The sequence below is a fragment of the Pelodiscus sinensis genome, chromosome 3 (assembly GCF_052426305.1).
Source record: "Pelodiscus sinensis isolate ZL-2025 chromosome 3, ASM5242630v1, whole genome shotgun sequence".
NCBI classification, from domain to species: domain Eukaryota; kingdom Metazoa; phylum Chordata; order Testudines; family Trionychidae; genus Pelodiscus; species Pelodiscus sinensis.
Window position 1 is genome coordinate 100,708,346 of NC_143054.1, and position 23,443 is coordinate 100,731,788.

A 23,443-nucleotide genomic window follows, 5' to 3' on the forward strand; every position below is an offset into this window, starting at 1 on the left:
AAAAAATTGTGTTTATCAACCAATATATAAGCAATATATAAGCAAACTCTTTTTCCAAACCTTCTGTGTCTGGCTCTCTGATTATTTCTAACACTTTCACTTCTCACTTATGCTTCATGAATTATGCCCAGCTGATTCTTTACTTATTAGGCTTTCTCCAAAGGTGATACGCTATGTAAAGGAATAGTGCATGGATAGGGCTGGCACTGCACTATCCCTGTTACCACAAGTGAACAGTCTAAGTTCACTTCCCGCTTCTGTGTTTTCCACTAGTATTTGCACAAGTGCACAGTGTATAATATCTACACAAGAATATGAGTTTGCATTGGTACTCCATAAAGCATCTGTGATCTTCAATAGGGGGAAAATCCCACAAAACCCTAAATGCTCAAATAGAACTATAGCTAAAAATGTATTGGATCATTGTAAACATCACTGCTTTGTGAAAATGTGACTCTTAATAGATGAATGTCTACTGGACAAGGAGTTAATACAGCTATGGTTCTGTTCCTTGCTCTTCCACTGATTCAACACCTGACTGTGGGCAAGGTAGTTATCCTTAACCTGTGCTTCATTTGCCCCATCTGCAAAGTGGGGATAACACTTAGTTGTTGCCTAAAAGTGTTGTGATTAACTCTGAATTCATTAGTATTTGGAGTGCTCTTTGTGATCCTCAGATGAATGGTACAATAAAAGTACAATGCATTAAGCCCAAAATCAAACATCTCAATGGCATTTAAAAGCTGCAGCCTTTTCAGAAATGCCCAACATCCCTAAAGGGAAATAATATCCTCTCTGAGGACTGTGTGGGCTATGTAGAGAGATACTGAGTAAGTATGAGGTTTTGCAATCTCATGGCTTATGTTGCCTGACACTGGCATGGAATCTACACAGACATCTGTACTACCTCTGGTCATCTGTAGTTCTATCTGAGAAGGTGGGAGATTGGGGATGGGGGGTGGGATTTTGTAAGTATACAGTAATTACTTGTGCTCAGGCAGTTGATGAAGTTAGCTGAATCTTCCAGGAGACAAAACACCTATGGATTTACTTATGAAGCTTAGTATTATTTGGGATTACAGATGCTCAAATTTTGCTGATATAGAGACAGCAGCACGGGGGATGGGGGCACAGGCAGTACACATGGGAAGCCGGCTTTCAAGCCGGTTCCGTGCACATACTGACTCTGCAGAGTCGCCTGCCCCCCACCCTCCACTGCTGCCTCTGTATCCCCACCCCACATGTAAATGTGAAAATAAGCATTTTCTAACACCCCAGTGTCCAGAGATTTCAGTACTTTAGGGAAGACGTGAAGAGGGATTTACTCAGCTGAAACCATAGGGGAAATGTAGACAGGCACGAGTAATCCCTTGATTTAGATCAGCTCTGGATTCATATTCCTACAAAATGAGTCCTGGAATCAAACGCATTGTTTGTTTTGAGATAGGGTTAGGAAAACAATGTATTATATATGCGTATATTGCAAGGAAGTAATGTGGCTTAGCGGACAGAGCACCGGAATGGCACTCAGAAGATCTGAGTTCTTTTCTCTACTACTGCCGGATGACTTTGAGTGCTAAGGATTAAGAAGGCAATAACGGCTCCTAGGGAATCCTCCTAGTGTAAGTTTGCGCCCTATGTGGTACAGAACTGTCACAATGGTTCTGTGAAGTTAATATAACAGCTCCCACCACAGGGGTTAGGGTTGTGCTCTGCCTATCCTGACACAGCACAGTCAGTCATTAAGAAAGTATTGCAGCCACAGCATAGATTAGCAGCTCAGAGGTTACTGTAGCTTAAGCGAGGGGACAAATAAACTTCCAAACAGCCTGAGAAAATACAGGGAGTGCAAAGGTGACTTTAAGGTCCCTTTTATGTCTGCTCCTTCTGTTTCTGTGTTCAGCACATAACAGAAACACACGAACAATCATTCAGGCCCATAAAATCTATGTTCTGAACAGTTTTAAAAGTAGAACTAGCAAAAAGACACTCGTGGAAGGTTTCTTCATAATCCAGATCCTGCCTGTTTATTAAGCACCTACTTATTTTAGCTAAAGACACTTGTACAAGATTTCTTCATAGTCCAAATGCTGTTTATTAAGCACCTATTTATTTTAGCGAGTAAATTAAACATCTTCCACACAGTGCTTCCTCATCAGGTTGCTCCTCATTTCAGAATTCACAAATCCTGTTTTTCTAGGTCTGGTTTGCACCCTACAAATCTAGTATTTAGGACATTAAGAGAATCTCAAAATTGTTATAGGTGTAGAACAATGTCATTTCATCATGACATGTTGTAATATAATGTTGCCATTGGAAGATTCAATACAGTATTATACTTTGTGAATCTTCTTTGGTAGCAAAAATGAAGGTGGGGTTCCCATACTGGGACATTGTTTCATTATGAATTTTGAGGGAACAGCTCTATTTACAGCACCACTTTGTATAGCATCTGGATTTCCCTGTAGATCTCCCACTGAAGTATTCTATAGGCCTGACCCTTCTCACATCAGAAATTGAGACAGGTGAGCTTGCTTTGCTTAATTTCAAACCTACTCAGACTCAAACATCATAACTTTTGTGTACTACTTGGGAGACTGAAAAAATGGAGTGGGGAAAATGGAAGACCGAGGGGGGAAAATGGGTGAAAAAATGCAGGAGGGAGAAAATCTAAAGAAAGAATCCACACAAGATATTACCATATGTATGGCATCCAACTTGCACTACCTCAGTTTTTTGGAAATTCTTGTAACTTAAAAATTATGATTTAGAAAACTCCACTATCTTTAAAAACAGGAAAAATGCATGGATTTCAATTACTGGGAAAATAAAGGTTTATTTACTCAAACTAGTTTTGTAAGCCTTTTAAAAAACGTTTGAAAGGGTTTGCCAAAACCCAGAGCTCCATCATATTAAAACATCCCCAATTTATTAAATCTGAAAAAGATCACAACCCTAGAAGAGTGGTTGCAACTCACTACAAAATTCCTCTGGAACATGCAAGAGAGTTGGAAGTCAGGACATTGCGGTGTTCTCATTAAACATCTACTTAATGTATTACTTCAGTGCAAGAGTGGGCAATAAATGGTCTCTGGGCTGACTACAGTTTGCCAGAGATAGCCCCTTGTGGGCTGTTAGACGCTGGCCTGCAGAATTCTTATTGCCCAACCCAGCTCTAGTATGTCTAGCAGAATCAATGAGATAGTTAACAATGCTGGCATTTAAGAGCTCACAATTAGGTCTGAACTACACTGGAGGAAGCTGATTGCTTTTTGTAATTTTGCGTTGGGTTGAGTGGCAGAACATCCAGTAAGACAACCATTAATTGGTTGATAGCAGTAACACGTTCTTCACAAGCAAAATGCTTAATTTTTATTTAAATGGTTGCATATATTCTGGAGCACAAGGCAAAACCTGTAGGAAGATTCTAAATGCGTGGATTTTACACCCCGGCAGATTTCTGTTGTCCCAGTACACAACTTTCTCAAACAATGTGTTCCCCTCGATTGATTGAAATCAGCAAGCAAAGAACTTTAATTTGCAGATTCACAAATGATTTGGCTTGAATTAACATGTATTTTGCAACAGGGCACACATTTATTTGGAACTTTAATAGGCTATCAGACTGTATTGGCTTCATGAGCACTGGTAAATATTATTAGTCAAGTAATGGTAAGCAGTGAAGATGAATAGTGATGGAATACAGTTCTGATGAGCCATACCTAGCTCCTTTTGTATGTTGTCAGGGACTCCTGTAATAGTCTTTCTCCTTTTGACTTTCTTCGGCCGTCTTACCACAGTGTCTGTGTAAATTAGAGACCGCCGAATGCTGGCTTGGCGGTCGAAATTCTCCCCTAATGTGTAGTAGAACAAGCAAAGCAACATTACTTTGAAGCACGCTGACATCATGCACTTTCTTCCACTAGCTCATTGTAGAAATGAAAAAAAGGCATTAATAAATGATGTTAGCTCAGTCCTACAGTGAAGGTATATACATCGAAGAAAAAATACAGCATATCGTCATAATAAGGCTTGAAGAACACACATTATAAAAAGGTGCATGAGATTTTGACTTTTTGGACCCATTTCAAAACTGACTAACAGGTGCCATTCCAATAAAGTCAACAGGTTTGAATTTAGCTTCTATGGGTTGTATTTTTTTGGGGGGGAAGAGCAAATTTGATTGCTCTCTCAAAATGAAAGACTAATATTGTTCATTTAGGAACAGAAGTTGTAATGGCAGGAATAAAATTAGCTTCCTTCTGCAGCTCCATCATGGTCTAAACCTTGACCTGCAATACTTTTCCCCCCCTCCCCAGTCTGACCATTCTCAAGCAAGCATTGCCAAAGCAATGGTACTGAATTTGTATAACATAGTTATTTTATAATATGGGCAAACGTCCACTGGGGACCAGGATGAGACCAAACAAATTTTGTGTGTGATCTGTTATATTTCAATCTCAATGAAAGGCCCCAAGTATTAATAAATTATAATACTCGTTACTATCAAACCCTTATAAATGGTACATTCATAAATGGACTTCTACTGCATGGAGAACTCATGTCGTGTCTGCCAGAGTGCACTACTGGAGAAAGCCTTATGGTGACCATGTACTGTATCATAATGGGACCCAGCAGCAGCACCACTCTAGTTAAGGTTGAGAAGCTTTTCTTTAGAAACTCACTTTTTAAGAGTTCACAACTTGGCCATTTTAATTCCCAGTAGGATAAAACTTAGCTTATGAATAGTCAGCTGAGTTAATTCCGCCCCCCCTTAAAATTAGATCACAGTACTCAAACTTTTTTTTTTAATTTAAAAACCCACAAATAATTTTGAAAATACAAATTCACTCTGGATGAGTTTTAACACTTTCAAATCTGCCCCTAATTTGGGGGCAGAGTTTTAGAAACTGACATGCTACAAACATTTGAGCACGTGTATTTCTTTTGCCTTCCTCTATGCTTTTGTTCAATTAAAAAAATTAACGGCCAAATTATGTACCTCTGAAAAACAACGCAGTAGCTAATTTCCTTCTCATACATCTTTCTCTTGTTTTCCTTCACATCATAGTGATGCATGTCATATAGGTAGCCTGGAAAATACTATAATTTCTACAACACTTTACATTTTAAAATATAACCATAATCTTTGCAACTGTAACAGTATATCAATTTCATCTCAATGTTTGGCGTTCTACTAATTAAAGTAAGGCCAGATTAGGAGGGGAGGGGGCAACCCCCAGGATCTGTGCTATAGAGGCTCCAAAAGATTGTGGCAGAATATCTATTTTTAGAGCACACACTACTACTACTCTAATGGAATGTCTACATTGCAGTCAGGTGGTGAAAAGCAGCACTTATAAGACTATTCAAAGTACCTCAATAAAATAGCAGGGTAGCCATGGCAACATGGGCTAACCACTCAAGGATATACCCAAATCCTGTGCAAGTTAGTGGCCTGCAAATTCATGCCAATTTGACTACACTGCTATTTTTAGCAAGCTAGCTCACATATGGCAATCATGTATTATGATTGGTGTATAGGCATACCCGGGGGTATGTTTATACACCAAACACACACCTGCGGGTGCCCTAAGTCAATGGACTCAGGCTACAAAATTGCTGTATAGACATTTGGGTTCAGGTGGGAGCCTGGGGTCAGGTGGGAGCCCAAGCTCCGGGACCCTGTCAAGCCTGAGCCCAAACATCTACATGGTAATTTTACAGTCCCACAGCTCCAGCCCCACAGGCCTGTGTCAGTTAAACCAGGCCAACTATGGCTCTAGCAGGCATCTTTTAATCCAGTATAGATGTACCCTAAATGCTATGAAATGTTGGGACCCTTATTGCTTGAAGGTTCAGGATAATTTATTAATTCAGCCTTCAGATGAACAACTAACACTTCTACACATATTATAACAGGTCCAAATAACTGGATGGCACTAAAAATAGATTTTTTTCTGTTCCTTCAAAAAAAAAAAATTCTCCCATTTAAAAACAAATAATTGCATGGAAGACAGTAGGTTCTGAGGAAACCCAAACATAAAACGAAAAGAGAAAAAAATATCACAGATCCTCCAGAATAAAATAATATTTTTAATTGCAATTTAAGAGAATTAAAACAAGGAAATCCTCTCTCTCCATACTTGTTTGCCTTATTCTGCCTTTGTATTTTACAGTATGGATTATGTAATATATGCAAGTCACTGTTAATTATGGATCCAATCCTGCAATTGTTACTAATACTCTCAGTCCATAGTTTAAGTAGAACTACTCATGTGAGTAAAGGCAGTAAGATATATTGATTTGTATTGAAGAAGAATGTTAAGCGCCAAGTGGAAAAATTTACAAACTAAGTTAAACTAATCCAGTCAAGATGTGTCAGTCTTATTTTTACCACTGCTGGAGGCTAAAATACATATTTATCAGGATCAAATTAAAATATCTAAAATAATAATTTTTTGTTTTAATGGTTTATAATAAATATCCTTGGAGTCCTCATTTGAAATCTGTGTGTCTTACTTGTTAAATCATGGGACACAAGGTGAACTGACCTAAGCACATGCTCTTCATTTTCACCCTTGCTTATCCTGTCCGTCACCACCAGATACTTTTATAGCTGGAAATTAGTCCTAGAAAACCAACTGCAGCAGACCCCTCTATGTATCTCTTGATTAACATGTAGAATGTTGTAAAAGCACTTGCTGGCCCCCACTCCATCACTAAAAAATGAACTGAAATCCCTTATGAAGCAAGCGCAGCTCCTGTTTACCCAAAAGACTGAATCCATTCTCAAGCCTGGATGTCTAGCCACCAGCTTGTCAGCCTAATACAGTAACCATCTTCAGACCAGCCACCGGATTTGTAATACTAATGTGTTAATTGCAATCTGTTCCACTAAAGAGCTAAACTGCCAGAACACTGCCATGTGGTGCACACCCAAGTAAGAGGCCTTGTTGCATCTTCATTATTAATGCATTTTCAAAAAAGGTTTTCAATTTCCAAAAGCCACTTCTAGTATGTTATTTCAGTCAAATAGTAACCAATAGGGATTTCTGTCCCACTTCTGTGCAATGTAAGAGTCACTAGCTATTAAAAAAGAGCAACCAAAGGAACAAAAGTTTCTATATATGTTGCACAGCATGGTTTAAAGAGTGGCACAGAACTAAATTTTCACTCTGCATTTTCTTCCTCCGCTGTATAACTAAGTTTAACAGGAAATTTATAAAACTAAGTTACTGGGAGAAAGAGTGAATATTTTGAAATCTGTAATAGACAGCAACAAAAGATAGATTCCCTTCACTATGGTGCTCAGTTCTTTACTTTAAATGAAACAAAGTAACAATTTCAGAGACAAGGAAATCTCATGGCTCATGTAGAGTAGTTAACACACCTAGTAGTAATTTTGCTTTGCTCTAACCACTTTCATAGCTCCTTCTATAAAAGGAATAGAGTGCAAAACAAGCACTTCAAAGAAAGCAAAGTGTGTTACATAACTTGATAAAATTACAAGTTTAGTTAGTACAGATTCACTAACATTTCCAATACAGCTAAATTAAACCTGTGGCTGTTACTTGATCTCTTATCTTCTTACTCGCTCTCCTTCTTTCTTTCCATCTGTTTGTCTTCCCTGTACATTTGCAGCACACAAAGGTCATTACTGTGAACTGCAGATTACTCAGTTTATAAGTATGATGTCCTCCTGCTGTCAAAATATTTAAGCCATGCTCAGACTTTACTGATAATGGCAGATAATCCATTGTTCCCATAATACCGCCTTCTGCACCTGTGCATCCTATAGTCTCAAGATAATGCCAATTGGTCTTTAGTATTTCAGTGTTGCATTTGTTCATGCTGTTTATTTAAAACATTTAGTTATTTTCTGTATTTTCTTTTATGTCTATGACATTTCCTCTTGATTTGCAGATTTCTTTGTAGTGTTCCTTATTGGCCTGAAGTTGCATAGCACTGTAAAATTTCACCAAATGGAAACATTCAGCATTAATTTTATGTGGTTCTTTCATAAAAATATATTAATAAAAAAGATGTGTATTACATAGTGATTAGTAATCAAACAGGAGATGTGAACACCCCCTTTTAATAAATTATTAATATCAAGTATCACACGCTGTTGAGTACAATATAATGGTAAGCTTGGAGTCAAAGGGAAGCTGCATGATGTTTGAAATAAGTCAGGTACTGAATTATTCCTTCTGTTTATGGCATTCAAACATAGGCCATGTCTGTACTTACCCATATCTCAGCACTCCTAAGATCAATCTTCTGGCATTCCATTTAGCAGATCTAGTAAAAACCTGCTAAATCAAACGATGAGGGTGCCCACATTGGCGCCAGTAATTCTACTCCTCGTGAGGTCTAAGGGAAGTAGACAGGAGCATTTCTCCCGTCAACCACCTGCTGTGGGGATTGCGCTAAAGTGAGACTCAAGGTACGTTGATTCCAGTTATGCAATTAACGTAGCTGGAGTTGCGTATCTTGATTTGAACTTCCGGGTAAGTATAGACATGGCTATAAACACACATTTCCTGAACAAACTATAATATATAATCTTTATAATATTCAGACACAAGGAAAAATTAAGTGATGGTTTTAATATTTCATGAAAGTTCTAATTTGGGATATATCAAAAGCTTTTCTGGGTCTTGCTGGTTTTCAGAAGCATAACTTCCATAGTCTTATATGGGAACTATGCGGCTACAATAGCCCACAACATTTTTTACACTAAAGATCAATTATATTACTGACACTAAGGAAATATTATATGCATATATAACAGTGGTAAATTTTCTCCCAAGTGCCAAAAATATAAGCAGCACAACAACTCTTTTTATTCTCTCACTCTTTCTTGATAAGCCTCTTGCTATCAGTATTAAAAGGTTGAGGGTTTTTTTTGGCCAAACTTTGAAACTCTCCCACTTTGGGGGACAGAAACCTTTTGGTAACTTACGCTAATAAATCCTGAAAATAACTGCCAGTATTAAAGTAGATGATTTTCATTGTATCCATTACCCTTTTTCATTGTAGTCTATTGCAAAATGTAATTGATATAAATGTTCCTGTTTGATCTCATCTATTTTTTTCCTGTTTCAAGACCACCGTGTTGGTTTCCTTTATTAAATTAAGTATCTGACTAGGGATCACAAATCACTCTTGAAATAACTAGTATTTATAACTTGTAACTAGTATTTATTTCAGGTGATGTAATTAAATCATAAGCTTCAGGTAAAAAAAAAATATGAAACAACACTAATTAGGATGCATCTTCCCTCCCCACTCCAAGAATTCATTCAAAAAAATCTATGAAATTAAAAGCCTACCAGTTACATTAATAGGAACCACATCTGTTTGGACTGCTTGTGCTTGCTGTCTCATTTTCTCCTCTGGTGTCGGCAATGGAAGTGACTTGGTCCAGTTAGTTTGGGTGTTAATATCAAAACATTCATTTGAAACTGGTGTTCTGGATCTCTTGATGCTAATAAGCTTTTCCTCTTCAGGGGAAGGGACTGAACACTACAGAAGGAAACAGATACAACAGTATGAATTTCTCATAAGCAAAAAATGTTAAGACAAACTATGATAGCCTTATTCAAAATGAACAGTATTTGACACTGCCAAGTCCTTGGACTCAGGGGGTATGTCTACACTACCCTCCTAGTTCGAACTAGGAGGGTAATGTAGGCATACCGCACTTGCAAATGAAGCCCGGGATTTGAATTTCCCGGGCTTCATTTGCATAAGCGGGGAGCCGCCATTTTTAAAACCCCGCTGGTTCGAACCCCGTGCAGCGCGGAGGTGTACCGGTAGTTCGGAGGTGTACCGGTAGTTCGGAATAGGAAGCCTAGTCCGAACTACCTAGTTCGAGCCCCGTGTAGCCGCGCTGCACGGGGTTCGAACCAGCGGGGTTTTAAAAATGGCGGCTCCCCGCTTATGCAAATGAAGCCCGGGAAATTCAAATCCCGGGCTTCATTTGCAAGTGCGGTATGCCTACATTACCCTCCTAGTTCGAACTAGGAGGGTAGTGTAGACATACCCAGGGGGACTACTTGTGGGGAAAGATACTATTCAGCAAGAATAAGGGTATCACAGCGTGCCCATAAAAAGTATGATCTCTTTTTTTGTTAATGAAAACTTATTTATCAAACAAAATCTGCTCAGATTCAAGAATATATGTTAAAGTAGCAAGAAAATGATCTTGAGCATGGCTAATTATAAAATTATTTATTAAAGTATTCCTTTTTGCAGTTGTTACTTTGGGAATAACTGTATTATGTACTATAGTGATAGAAATGTAGCCGTGTTAGTCTGGGGTAGTTGAAGCAAAATGCAGGACAATATAGCACTTTAAAGACTAACAAGATGGTTTATTAGATGATGAGCTTTCGTGGGCCAGACCCACTTCCTCAGATCAAATAGTGGAAGAAAGTAGTCACAACCATATATACCAAAGGATACAATTAAAAAAAATGAACAAATATGTACTGTCAGATTAGTTAATGTACACAGTTTTAGCAAGAAGCCTGTTATGAAAAAGCAGTTTTTGATGCAGCTCAATGAAGCAGAGAACTAAAATAAAGCACAGGGAGAGTAACCTTAACCTCTATCAGTGATAAGGAAAGGAGAGAAATCCTGACTCTCATCAGTGATAAGGAAAAGGATCTACATTGATATACCAAAGAACAAGAACAAATAAGTTATATTTGAAAGCTGACCAAGAAACTCTAACCACTATTGAATTTTACTAGGAAATCTAATTACCACCACACTATCAAGGGATTTGCATACCTTATCAAGTCATTCCTTATCAAAAGACCATGCTTTGTGTCCATGTCACTATTTGGGGGAGTAAGTGGAGTATAACAAAGCCTGCACAGTATTTTCACTACTCTAAGTAACAGTGCCAAAAAAGGGTTTTGGATGAGTGACTTTTGTTTAGTGATATTACATGGTCCAAGTTCTGGGGTCATGGATGGTGGAGTGGGAACGAATGTAACTTCTTTCTGATCTGAATATGCTGATGGAATGAGACAGACTAATTGCAAGGGCAGATGGACCTGTGTACATGCAGGGCAGAAGGTGCTTGGAGGTGAGGGTCAAGATCTCTGAGCAACCATTCAGTAATTCTCAGCTTTTTTTCCCTGGAGCCTGGGAATTTATTGTAGCCAACCCCCGTGGTAAGGAAGGAGAGAGAACTGGAAAAAGGTCTCTATTTATAAGGAAAAACATTTTTAAGAGTTATGAGACATTGTGGTGTTGATGGGCCTCTTTCTGACGGCGATGATCCAAGATGCTCCATCTGACCTCTCTACTGACATCTGTGTTTCAGACCATCAACCAGGGATACTATGCTAGGTGAAGTTACCCATCCAGTCCCTTTGTCATTCTGCCAGGGAGAATAGACCCTTATTAGGGTGGGACTATCTAAAACTAGCTCATCAATGAGCGATCTGATCACTGTTCCTGCTGATGTCAGTCACTCCTCATAGCTCAATTGCCATACAGGGAGGCTGAATTCATGACCCTCTCTAGGTGCTTTGTAGCCACCACTTATATGCCAGGGGCTGAGAATTTTGGGAGATGTCTGTACAACTTATATAGGCAGAGTTTTTAATTTTCCTGGAAAGCACAACAGTATAAAAATGGTGTAGCAGCTATTATGCTACAACCATTGCTTAATAGATGGGCCGTAATCATCTCATGTTGTACTCCCACTGTTAATTTGATCCATTCTCCCTTCCCCTTACTTAGGCTACATCTACACCACTGCAGGGATCGACACTCTGAGATCGATCCACCAGTGGTCAATGTAGTGGGGCTAGGGAAGACCGGCCAGGTCAACCGCAGACTGTTCTCTGGTTGACCCTATTACTCTACCCTGGACGAGAAGAGTAAGGGAGGTCAAGGAAAGGGTTTAGTCCATCGATCCCCCATGACAGTAATTTGACTTAAGGCACATTGACTACAGCTATTTTCTTCATATAGGTGGAGTTGCATAACCTTAAGTTAACTTTCTGGTATAGTGTAAATGTAGCCTTAGTACGCTCTTGGGGACAAGGGCCACCTTTTTATGATTTGTTTGTACAATGCCTACTCCTGCTATGGGCCTCCTGATGTAAATGATAAATGACACTAATAATACTGCACTTCCATGATACAGGAATATGCTTTGAAGTGTAGGATTTTCTTTAGTTTAAAACAGGGATGAGGAAGATATGGCCCCTGGTTTTCCTGGATCTGGGTTGCCTGGCTGAGACTTAGGGCCTTTCCCAGCATTGGGAGTTCGCGCTGGCACGCCAAGCTCTTGCCACCTCCCTGTGGGTCAGCGGCCTCTGGCCCAAAAAAGGTTCCTCACCCCTAGTTTAAAAGAAATAAGCAAAAAACGAAAGATTCTATACATTTTAATTTTTCTATTTCTCTACTGAATATTATACGGATGATACGGGTGTGCTCTCTGATCTATGGACACTTCCATTCATATTTTGGAGGGTCCAAAATCAACAGAATCTTAGTAAGTTCATTACATATAGTTTAGGGACACAATCCTGCATGAAGCTTCAAGGCCAGATCCTTGTGGCTATGCTCCACTGAAACCAATGGGAGTCACTTCATGCAGAGGGTTGAGGTCTTAATTATTTTTACAAATCTCAACCATCAAAATATTTTTTTCCCGATCGCTGAGGCTTTTAATAAAACTGCATGAAGTGGGCAACTGAGGAAAAACTAACACTACCACAGTAGGAAAGGCAGCTTATATGCCATGTTTCAGCCCAATTTCATTACAAAAAAATATAAGTGAGTTATAATGAAAATGGCAAATGACTCTGAACTGTAAGTGATGTTAACCTGCATTGCTAGAGTACAACAGAACAAAAATAAAAAAGGGCATGTGTGGTTGTTTCAAAGGGGTAGTCAGAATCTGTTTGATGATGAATAATATTATTTCGATCCAGAGGGTTTTCTCTCTCACTGGTTCATTTGCCAAGGGACATATTTGAAGCACTGTTTTTTGCCCTTTGTGTGTGGTGATAAGCTCCAGTAACCTACTTTTCCTCTTGTTGGTTGATAGTGTCAGAATTGATAACTGTCACTCTGAAACTATTTTGTGCTCTAGGTCTCAGCTGTCATCAGGCAATCACCAGGGGCTACTCCACTATGACAAGTGACAGATAGTCAGTTAACAAGCTCGCCTTCTCTCTCAAGGAAATCACTCCAACAAACAGGGCACAGATAATTTGTATTTAAATGAAGCTGTTGTACAGTGGAGTGATCAGGTGGAGGGGAAACAACCGCATCTAGAGTGAGAAAACGCTAACTGTGGTGGAATGCTGACTACCCAATGCTCTGGGGCAGCTGCCTACATTTTTAGAAAAATCAGGATTCAGAAAACTAACAGGAGGGAGAGTGGGGGATGAACTGACCAGCCAAGTGAGCAAACAAATCTCACAGGTGATGAAGAGCCTTATGAAAAATGATTCAAAATACAATTTGTGCTGACTGCAGCTAACATGCCCTTTCAATGGAAAGCTGGATACTATTCTCTCAAGCTAGAGGACACATTTGTATTTCTGATAAGGGGGAGTTTTGGAAATTTAGGAGCTTGGGGAGTGGAGTGGGATAAGAAATCTTGTTCCCACTGCAGATGATTTCTCCCCTGTTATATAGGCTTCCTGAAGCACACAACGTCCCTCACTTCCAAGGACTGCTCCAAGAGTGGTACTAACTAGTGATACTGATGGGGGTTATGTATACTTTTACATATCAGTGCATGAAAAAAGGCATGACATTTACAAAGCTACGCACAGCTCACCTATAGCAACATGTGCTGGAAAACAGCAGCCTGGGACCATTTGCACTTAACTGGTTCACCTCTAAATTAGGTGATTATAGGAGATACAGATTTCTTGCCAAATATGGAAGTAGGCTCTTTTAAATATTTCAAGGTCACCTACTTTTCTAGACTAGTGCACATAGCCTTGTAGGCAGATTAGATGAGTGAATGTCTTTTAATCAAATAAGACACATTACATCAGAATGGTAATGCAAGTGTCAATATATAAGAGATTATACTATACATCTAGCAAATCAGTATAGCCATAAACAGAGTATTTCTGAAATGATAGAAAGCAACTTTCCCATTTTAAAAAATTCTGTTTCGTACTAGTTTTTTATTTTTAGACCAATAGGGCCACATTTCAAAATATGGCTTCTAATCTGTTTGCATACAACTTTGCACGAGCTATTGCTTGAATGCTAAGTTTTCTGTTGCACATGCAAATCATGAACTTGGACCATATATACATTTTCATTGATGCGCACAATGGAAAAAAAGATGAATGCATAAATAGAGGTTGATGTGAGATCTCCCTCCTGGAAAATGTGGTTCACAACCCTGTCCACATATCTATACAAACCACACCATCACAGGACCTAACCACACAAGCCACATTATCAAGGGCTCATACAATTACACATCCTCTAATGCAATATATGTCATCAAGGGCCAGCAATGCCCCTTTGCCACGTATATAGGCCAAACTGGACAGTCTCTATGACAAAGGATAAATGGACACAAATCAAACATTAGAAATGGTAACACACATAAACCTGTAGTAGGGGGATATTTTAACCTGCCTGGTAACTCAATCATGGATTTAAAAGTAGCCATTCTACAAAGGAATTTCACTAACCAGTTTCAGAGAGAGATTGCAGAACTAGAATTCATCTACAAATTTGACAGTTACCATGAGCTTGAATAAAGACATTAACTGGTTGGTGTATTACAAAGACAATTTCTCCTGCCTTAACATCCACATTTTCACATAAAAAACTATGAATGGGACACATCCAGTCCGCTTAATTAGCCTCATTAACATGGAAGCTCATGTTTCTATGTATTTTTGTTAGTCTCTAAGGGTATGTCTACACTACCCCCCCCCCCTAGTTCGAACTGGGGGGGGGTAATGTAGTCATACGGAGTTGCAAATGAAGCCCGGGATTTGAATTTCCCGGGCTTCATTTGCATAAAGCCGGCCGGCGCCATTTTTAGGTCGGACCCCGTGCCGCGCGGCTACATGCGGCACAGACTAGCTAGTTCGGATTAGGCTTCCTATCCGAACTAGCTGTACGTGGAACGAGGTGTACCCTAAGGTGCCACACTACTACTCGTCATTTTTCAAGTTGCAGACTAAGATGGCTACCCCTCTGAGACTTTACCCACAGTTTGTGTAACTACTCCACTTTGTGTGTGTATTCTGCTTTGGAATTCTGCTATTTTCATGATGAATTTGCATTCAATTACATTAAATTCTTCATCTATAGGTCCATTTAGTGGCAATCTTCATGTCCCTTTGGGTTTGGGAGAATCCTTATAATTAATTAAATATTTACCATTTTCAATCTCACTTACCAACTTTGCTATTGGTATCTGAATTATTCACTTCCAAAATAATATCTGAAACCTCATTTCTTCTCTATTTCCAGATCAGGCAGCTAGAACTTTTTAGGTACAGTCAGTATTTCTCACATTATTTATCTAAAAATGGACAACCTGGACAGCTTCATCTCTAGTTTTCTTGACTAATTACCAGCCCCATGGCCTCAAAATTCTTATCATTCACTGTCATGTTAAGGAAGCATTTTTCTGGGAGCAGAAATTACTTAGATACAAAGAAACCATCAAGTCTTCTACTAGCATTTTTATCGCCTCTTTCCTCTGCTCCTACAGCATCTTTACTTATTTCCTTGGGTATTAGAATTCTACCATGAGAAGAAAATGTATTATTTTAAAAAATGCCAAGTGGTTTAGAGGCATTAGTCCCTTAATTTTCAGTAGGACTCATGCCTCTAAATCACCTTGGCTGTTTGAAATTCCCATCCAACATATGCATGAACTTTCCTTTTGGACAGTGCTCTTCTGTTAATCTCTTCACTACATTATCTCAGTGCCTTATGGTTTCCTAGACAGCAATCTTTAGCACATTTTGTTTCTGCTATGCAGGCACAACATCACAACTGCCAGCCTGCCACATCTTTGGGCTATTAATGCTGTATAACAGTCTCTATACTCTGAAGGAAATTTTTACTAATCAAGATCAAAAGTGTTACAAGAGCCAGTTCAGCAAGCCCAGAGCTCCCACAATTAACATCAATGTACTGTTTTCAAAGGGGCCTAAAGATGCTAGGCACCCTGTTCTTTGAGACTCCTTGGAAAAATCCCAGCTCTAAATCTCAATTTCTATGTGTAAATACTATTAATAAATGTTTCTATTTATGATCTCCAAGGTCCTCATTGCTGCAGAATGCTGAAAAGAGAGCAGTTCTGATGAGCAAAGTGACAGACATATTTTCCCCCATTAAGAAGTGTGAAGTACTTTTTGCTACCCAATGTTTGTTGAAATAAAGGCACATTATGATGCATATCTGGGTCCCTGTACTTTGGGCAATCGGCATTACTTAATGTCAAATCTTTCTAGTCCTAGTCCAAATCACACTGTTTGAATGTTTTTGATGACTAATAGAACTAGATCACTGTCATCAAATAGCCATAACATAAAATACACTGCTCATTTAAGAACTGTAAACAAAAGTGAGTGCTATCAGGATTGCAAAGGCAATGAAAATGTTAGTTTATCAAGTAAACAAAAGAATCCTGGGCTGCAGACAACTGAGCTAATGGGAAAAAAAGGACATGACTGGATTTAACATTACTTTTGTTTGCTGGTTGTTTTTGTTTACTTTTACAAAGAAAACAGCAGCCAGTGAGGAACAAAGAATAAAAGCACAGCGAGATTCCAAATATGCTAATGCTACAGTAACATCAAGCTGCAACTAGGACAGCTGGATGCTTCTATTGTGGCTAGGTACCTTGAGGCTCCATGGAACCAAGGAACAGCAGGCGCTAATGCAAGACTGAGATATGCAGTCTAACAGACTAGACTGTTGAGTGAGAGAAAAAGAAAGAATGAGTGAAAAAGAGAATGGACAAGAAAAAGCATGTAAGGAGACAAACATTGAAGTGATAACAGTATACACACTTTCAGAAAGCCAGAGAGAGAATCAGTGACTGAAGTAACACCTTTTTGATTGTATCTTTTGTTGCAAAGAAATCAGATAAACCCTGTCTAGCAAAAGTACAGACATGATTGTCTGCCTTTACAAAAAGAGAATTAGCAGAATCAATCAAGTTTTTACAACTGAGATTTGAAACACAACAGGACAAATTCATCCTTATTTGGTTCAAACTGTAATTTAGAAGCCATTTCATGGGATGGGGGCATTTTAAGTATTTTGTACTATATAAACTGTCTTTCAGAAATCCATACTTGTTAATTCAGTCTCTCTCTTTTTTTTTTAAATAGGGTAATCTTGCCTATTAGGTAAACTTCACTGGAACAGTCATCTGGAATATCAGACACTCCAACAGTCCAAATCTTTCCTAAGCAGACACACTGTGTAGTATTTTGTGATATGAATTTCATTCTCTGGTGATTTAGCTGAGAGAACTATACTTACGCTTAGCACCATGATTCCATGCCAACTGTCCAGAAAATAAAGGCAAATGAATTATCCAACTACATGTGACCTAACCTACTACAAAGGTTTACAGAACATAGAAACTTGAGTTAAGTCTATTTTCGGAAAGTACTAAGCTCTATAATATAATTTTTCCTGGCGCAAAAATGGAATTACACTAATTTAAGAGAAAGCTTCCAAATAGTAAATAAGAATTACTTGATCCATTCACCATTCTATTATTCTCCAACTACAACACTGCCTTCCTCTGATCTGTCTATTTAATGTTTGCTTTGATTGCTTTTGATAAGTGGCAGATATCATTAGAAACTTCCATGAAGAGAAACTCTGAACTCAAATCCAGGCTGTTGCCTGAATACTTCCTCCCCTCCCCCCGCAGTACGTGAAAACTTACAAACTCTAGTCAATGGCTATAGCTACAGTCTTAGAAGCCTTTGACTTTTTTTTTAAATCAAGGGGGTTATACATCAATTTTAGCGAATGGATTTTAGAATATCACTTTTTAAAACTTGCTACAGATGCAAAGAAGAAAATGAACCACTGAAACTGTACAGTGTAAAGGGAGCACCATAGTGCAATTTTGCTAATGAGTAAAATCCTACTAAGTTTTAAGCTAGACTGAGAGAGCTAATGGTGCTCAGTTAATTAGTGTCACTAAAAACTGTGTCATCCTCGCATCTGTCCATTCTCCTTCACATAAACCATGCTTTGAGTAACACAGATTAATAGGAAGATGTTTTAATTTGCAATACAAATGCTAATGAAGTATAATCATTTATAGTTAAGCAGTTCAGAATGCATAGATTAACTGAACAAAATATTACCAATTCTTTTATTAATTTTAAAACAACATACCACAGAAAATTAAGGATGACGTTTAGTCTTTAAACCGAATTATCCATGGCAATTAGTCCTTAGTAAGTCAGTTTACCTATAAACAATCTTAACATTGTATCATACTGCACTAATTTTACACATGTTCTTCTGTAGATTATGTATTTATAAGGGCAATCAGGTACTTAAAAAAGCTTCAACACATGCACACAACTCACATAGCAACAATTATGAATATGTAGTCAATTTTTATAATAAAAGGATTATATTATATTATATTATATTACATATCTCCTACTAATTGACTTTTCAGATTATCCTTGTTATGTGCTTACTCTTACTTCATAGTACATACACAATGGTTGTAAATTAGATATTACAGCACCACTAAAAGCACAGCTAAAGTAGAACCACAACATAGCTGAAGTTTCTGCAAAGCCAGAGCATTCTCATTGATATGGGGCAATGTGGAGAGTAGAACAGAAAAACTATGTGATTGTACCAGTCCCTTTATATTGAATTCAAAGGAACTGCATGCCTCACAGAGTAGACATGATTATATTTAGACACACATACACAAACAAATGATATATTGTTAGTGTTAAACAAGCAAAAAGAAAAAAATAAGCTACTGTAGAGATAAAGCTGTGATATGAACTGACAAAAGGATTCCAGACTTTTACTAGGAAAGCAATATTTTGTTCCAAGATATTACAGGATACAATATCTTCAATAGTGCATGTGCTCTAACATTTATGCACAATGGGATGAATTAAGGACAGGTTACTATATCTCAGCATGAGATTTTCTTGCTTTTATACAGTTAACTCAGAACTTTAATACTATTGATACATCGTGTTTCTGGAGTTGAAATAACTGAAATCAAATGAAGACTGTAACACCATCTTAATACAGGCAGTCCCCGAGTTACGCGGATCCGACTTATGTCGGATCCGCAGTTACGAACGGGGCAGTTCCTCTCCCTGGTCTCCAGCAGACCAGGGAGAGGAAGCAAAGCAGCGGAACACGTGGGCAGCGGACAGGCCTGTCCGCTGCCCACGCGCTCCGAGGCTTGGCTCTGTTTTGCCCCCCCCCCCTTGGTCTGCAGACCGGGGGGGGGGGGGGGGCAAAGCGGAGCACCCGGCCAGCTGACAGCCCAGACGCTTTGCCCCCCGTCCCCCGTCCCCCTGGTCTGCAGACCAGGGGGAGGGGGGGGGCAAAGAAGAGCCAAGCCGCGGAGCGCCCGGCCAGCTGTCAGCTGCCCGCGTCCTCCGCGGCTTGGCTCTGCTTTGCCCCCCCCCCCATCCCCCTGGTCTGCAGACCAGGGGGACGGGGGGGGGGGGGACGGGGGGCAAAGCAGAGCAAAGCCGCGGAGCACGCGGGCAGCGGACAGCCCAGACGCGTCTGGGCTGTCCGCTGCCCGCGTGTTCCGCCGCTTTGCTCCCCGTCCCCCTGGTCTACAGACCAGGGGGACGGGGAGCAAAGCAGAGCAAAGCCACGGAGCCCGAGGGCAGCAGGACAGCCACGGCGCATCTGGGCTGTCCCGCTGCCCCTGTGCTCCGTGGCTTTGCTCCGGACACCTGTGGTACAGCAGCTGGGGTGCTGCCAGTTGGTCCCGTAGCGCCGCTCTGGGCGCTACTGGACCAACCGGGCAGCACCCCAGCTGTTCTGCCCCAGGCGTCCTGATTCAGCCACTGCTGGTCAGATTCAGCAGCGGCTGAATCAGGACGCCTGGGGCAGAGCAGCTTGGGTGCTGCTGGGTTGGTCCAGTAGCGCCGAGGAGTGGCGGCGCTACTGGACCAACCCAGCAGCACCCCAGCTGCTCTGCCCCAGGCGTCCCCAAGTCAGCCGCTGCTGAAACTGACCAGTGGCTGACTTCAGGAAGCCCCTGCCCCGGGCTTCCTGGAATCAGCCGCTGATCAGTTTCAGCAGCAGCTGACTTGGGGATGCCTGGGGTTCTTAAGTTGAATCTCTATGTAAGTCAGAACTGGCGTCCAGATTCAGCCGCTGTTGAAGCTGATCAGTTTCAGCAGCGGCTGAATCTGGACGCCAGTTCCGACTTACATACAGATTCAACTTAAGAACAAACCTACAGTCCCTATCTTGTACGTAACCCGGGGACTGCCTGTATTACACCTAAACTGTTCTTCTCCATCACACTTCATTTGTTTCAGTAATTTCCAAGTACTGAGACAAATGCCAGTGTTACTGAGTTGAGACAGGGCACATAAATACGAAGTAAACTCACGTGCATTGAGACAAACCAATATCACTGTGAGCTCTTTCATTCCCTTATAGTCTCCTTAATGCATTTTCCACTAATCTCCCATCTCCTTAGTATGGCTGCCAATTAATTGCAGCTAAGGCAAGCAATGAACACAAAACAAACTAAGTAGATTTTTTTTTTTAAACTGCAGAAATTAATGGCAGTTTTAATCATAGTTAAAAATAATAAAATATATATTTAAATTTAAAATAAAATACATTGTATGTATTGTACATTTTCAGATATATTGATTTCAATTATAAGACTACAAAGTGTACAGTGCTTACTTTATATTATTTTTATTACAAACATTTGCACTTTTAAAAAAGAAATAGTGTTTTTAATTCACCTCAAATATTTACTGAAGTGTAATCTATCATGAAATGCAATTTACAAATAGGGAATTTTTTTCTGGTTACGGAACTACACCAAAAACAGAGCAGTGTAAAACTCTGAGCCTTCAAGTCATTTCAGTCCTACTTCTTGTTCAGTCAATTCTTAAGACAAATTAGTTTGTTTACCTTTACAGGAGACAATGCTTCCTTTTATTTACAATGTCACTGGAAGTTAGAATAGGCATCTATCTACATGGCAGTGTTGTAACCAATACTGCAAAACATTTGTATGCCCCTTCCTGCTTCAACCACCATTCCAGAAGTTATGCTTCCATGATGAAGTTCAATTGGTATTTTATTATTGCTTTTCAGTGCAATTAAAACTGTAATTAATAGCAACTTTTTTTAATCTCACAATTAATTGTGACCTTTTTTTTTTAATGGTTTGACAGCCTACTCTTTACCTTTCGTTCAATTTCTTCATAGTCATCTTGGTAACTGCCATAGGCTGCACTGGAAGAAGAGGAGAAAGTTGGACCCTGAGAGTAATATTGTGAACTTCGATAGCCATCCCGCCGCAGTTTGTCACATTCTGTACATTGAAGGGAGAGAAACAAAACAAAACAAGAGAGAAGAAAGATAACATTATTCTCATTCTCTTATTTGATTTCAGTGTCTAATTTAAGAAAGGCATAGGGATCAGTGTCACATCAATTTATTTTTACTTCTCTAATCATAAAACTCACTTGATATAAATGTATGTAGAATAACGCTCTGATGCATATGAGTCTTGTAACTAAAGGGCTTGATTCCTCTATAATGTACTGTACAATGACAACAAATACTAATCTGTACTTATAGTTAAATTTTTCTCTGGCCAGTTTCTAATATGAATTATAATATTAGATTACAGACATCATACATACATTCTATTTTACATCAAGTATGCAAACATGTATGTATGCATACTTAATTTTACATTAAGTATACATACTTACAATATATAATGTACACAATATATTGTAATTACACACATACAAACACATCTATTGATAACATATTACAAAGGCCAATCAATACCTATTACTTTTTACAGTGCTGCAAATCTAAAAATACTCAATATTTACAGTGAGTGTGGTGATAGGAACTTTTATGATACATTAATGTTGTCTAATAGATAATGGGAGACAATTTTGAAGTTCTATACATATATGCAGGGCTCAACAAATCCACTTATCTACTCGCCCGGGGCGAGTAGATTTCAGCTGGTCGCCCCATTCATTGGCGGTTCACGCATGCGCAGTGGCTTTCGCCATGATCATTGAGCCCTGCATATATGTACAGTACAGATTTAATTTATTTCAGTTGGCATGAGCTCTAGAAATACTACAGATAATTGGGAGAGAGAACAAGAGGGTTGTTTTTTTTTAAATTTGTGGTCTGGCTTATTGTCTTGACAGATGGCAGCATACTACAGTACAGGAAACCAAGGTGTGCTAGCAACAGTGGGTGTATCACTCGCCAAACTGGATACCTCCATAATATGCCCTTCACTTGGACTGCAGATATTGCTCACTGCTCAAGCACCATCTGTTAAGTGGCTCTGGCCCTGGCCATTCATCCAGCCTCCCAGCCTGAGGAAGACACAATGTTTTCAGGGAGACAGACTGGAGTGTGAATTATAGAGATCCTCAGAACCTCAGACCAGCCTTTGTCAGGCCAAATGTAAAGTTAAGAGTCTTTCACGTAGAGGGAATATAGAGTAAAATTGAGGAAAGGATTAAAAAACCCAACCCAAATTGGCCAAAATCCCAGTATCACTTCATTTCCCTGAATAAAATTTCTATAGCTGTGTTCCTGTCGGTGTACTTTTCTTAATTGGTATTCAGTGTGACTGTGCTCAAATTTAACAGATGCTGGAGCATAAGGAAAAATTAAATGTTCAAGATGTGACAACGAAACTGATTTGTCCAGTGGAAATGTTAGTTTTATATTTCCAGAGACTGAAATCTGAATCTGTTGAGAGATTAGGAAAGCACAAACAAAAATAAATATTTATTACACCTCTACCAAAGTAACTGAAACGTCTCCTGGACATTATACGTTGTCATGATGCAAACAGCTTTTGTCATTACTTACTGGAGAAGATGTGTTTTTTAAATAGTCTTTTAATAGTTTCTTGCCTACTTCACTCCCATCATTTTCCCATATAACTTCAATTTTATTTTTTTTATTCATGGCACCTTTTAAGAAGGAATTTTGCTTGTTGAATCATTAAATGGAGCATCAACTTGTAACCAGAGAATAATTTGGCTTTGTTTTACTGTTTATTAAAAGGTTCTCAACTCTTCTACCATTTTCAACAAGACTGGGGATGTTAAATATTGGTTAATTGAATAGTCGATTAACCTCATGAATTCCTACTGGTTAGTCAACTATTCTGTAGTCCCGGGGGGGG

At 39.2% G+C, this 23,443-nt stretch overlaps 1 protein-coding gene across 13 annotated transcripts in view; it reads right to left on the reverse strand.

Annotated features, from left to right (window-relative positions):
- The window catches only part of NHSL1 (NHS like 1), a 261,028-nt gene that overhangs the window by 13,051 nt on the left and 224,534 nt on the right, over positions 1–23,443 (reverse strand). For 8 of the 13 annotated variants that reach the window (XM_075924282.2, XM_075924280.2, XM_075924289.2 and 5 more), the window contains 3 exons: positions 21,450–21,577; positions 9,339–9,531; positions 3,723–3,854 (listed from right to left, as the gene is read on the reverse strand). In XM_075924282.2, coding sequence (XP_075780397.2) covers positions 3,723–3,854; positions 9,339–9,531; positions 21,450–21,577 — 453 coding nt within the window. Of the gene's footprint in view, positions 1–3,722; positions 3,855–9,338; positions 9,532–16,881; positions 16,954–21,449; positions 21,578–23,443 lie in introns of all 13 variants that reach the window. The other 5 variants (XM_075924284.2, XM_075924283.2, XM_075924287.2 and 2 more) reach the window with 2 other exon arrangements.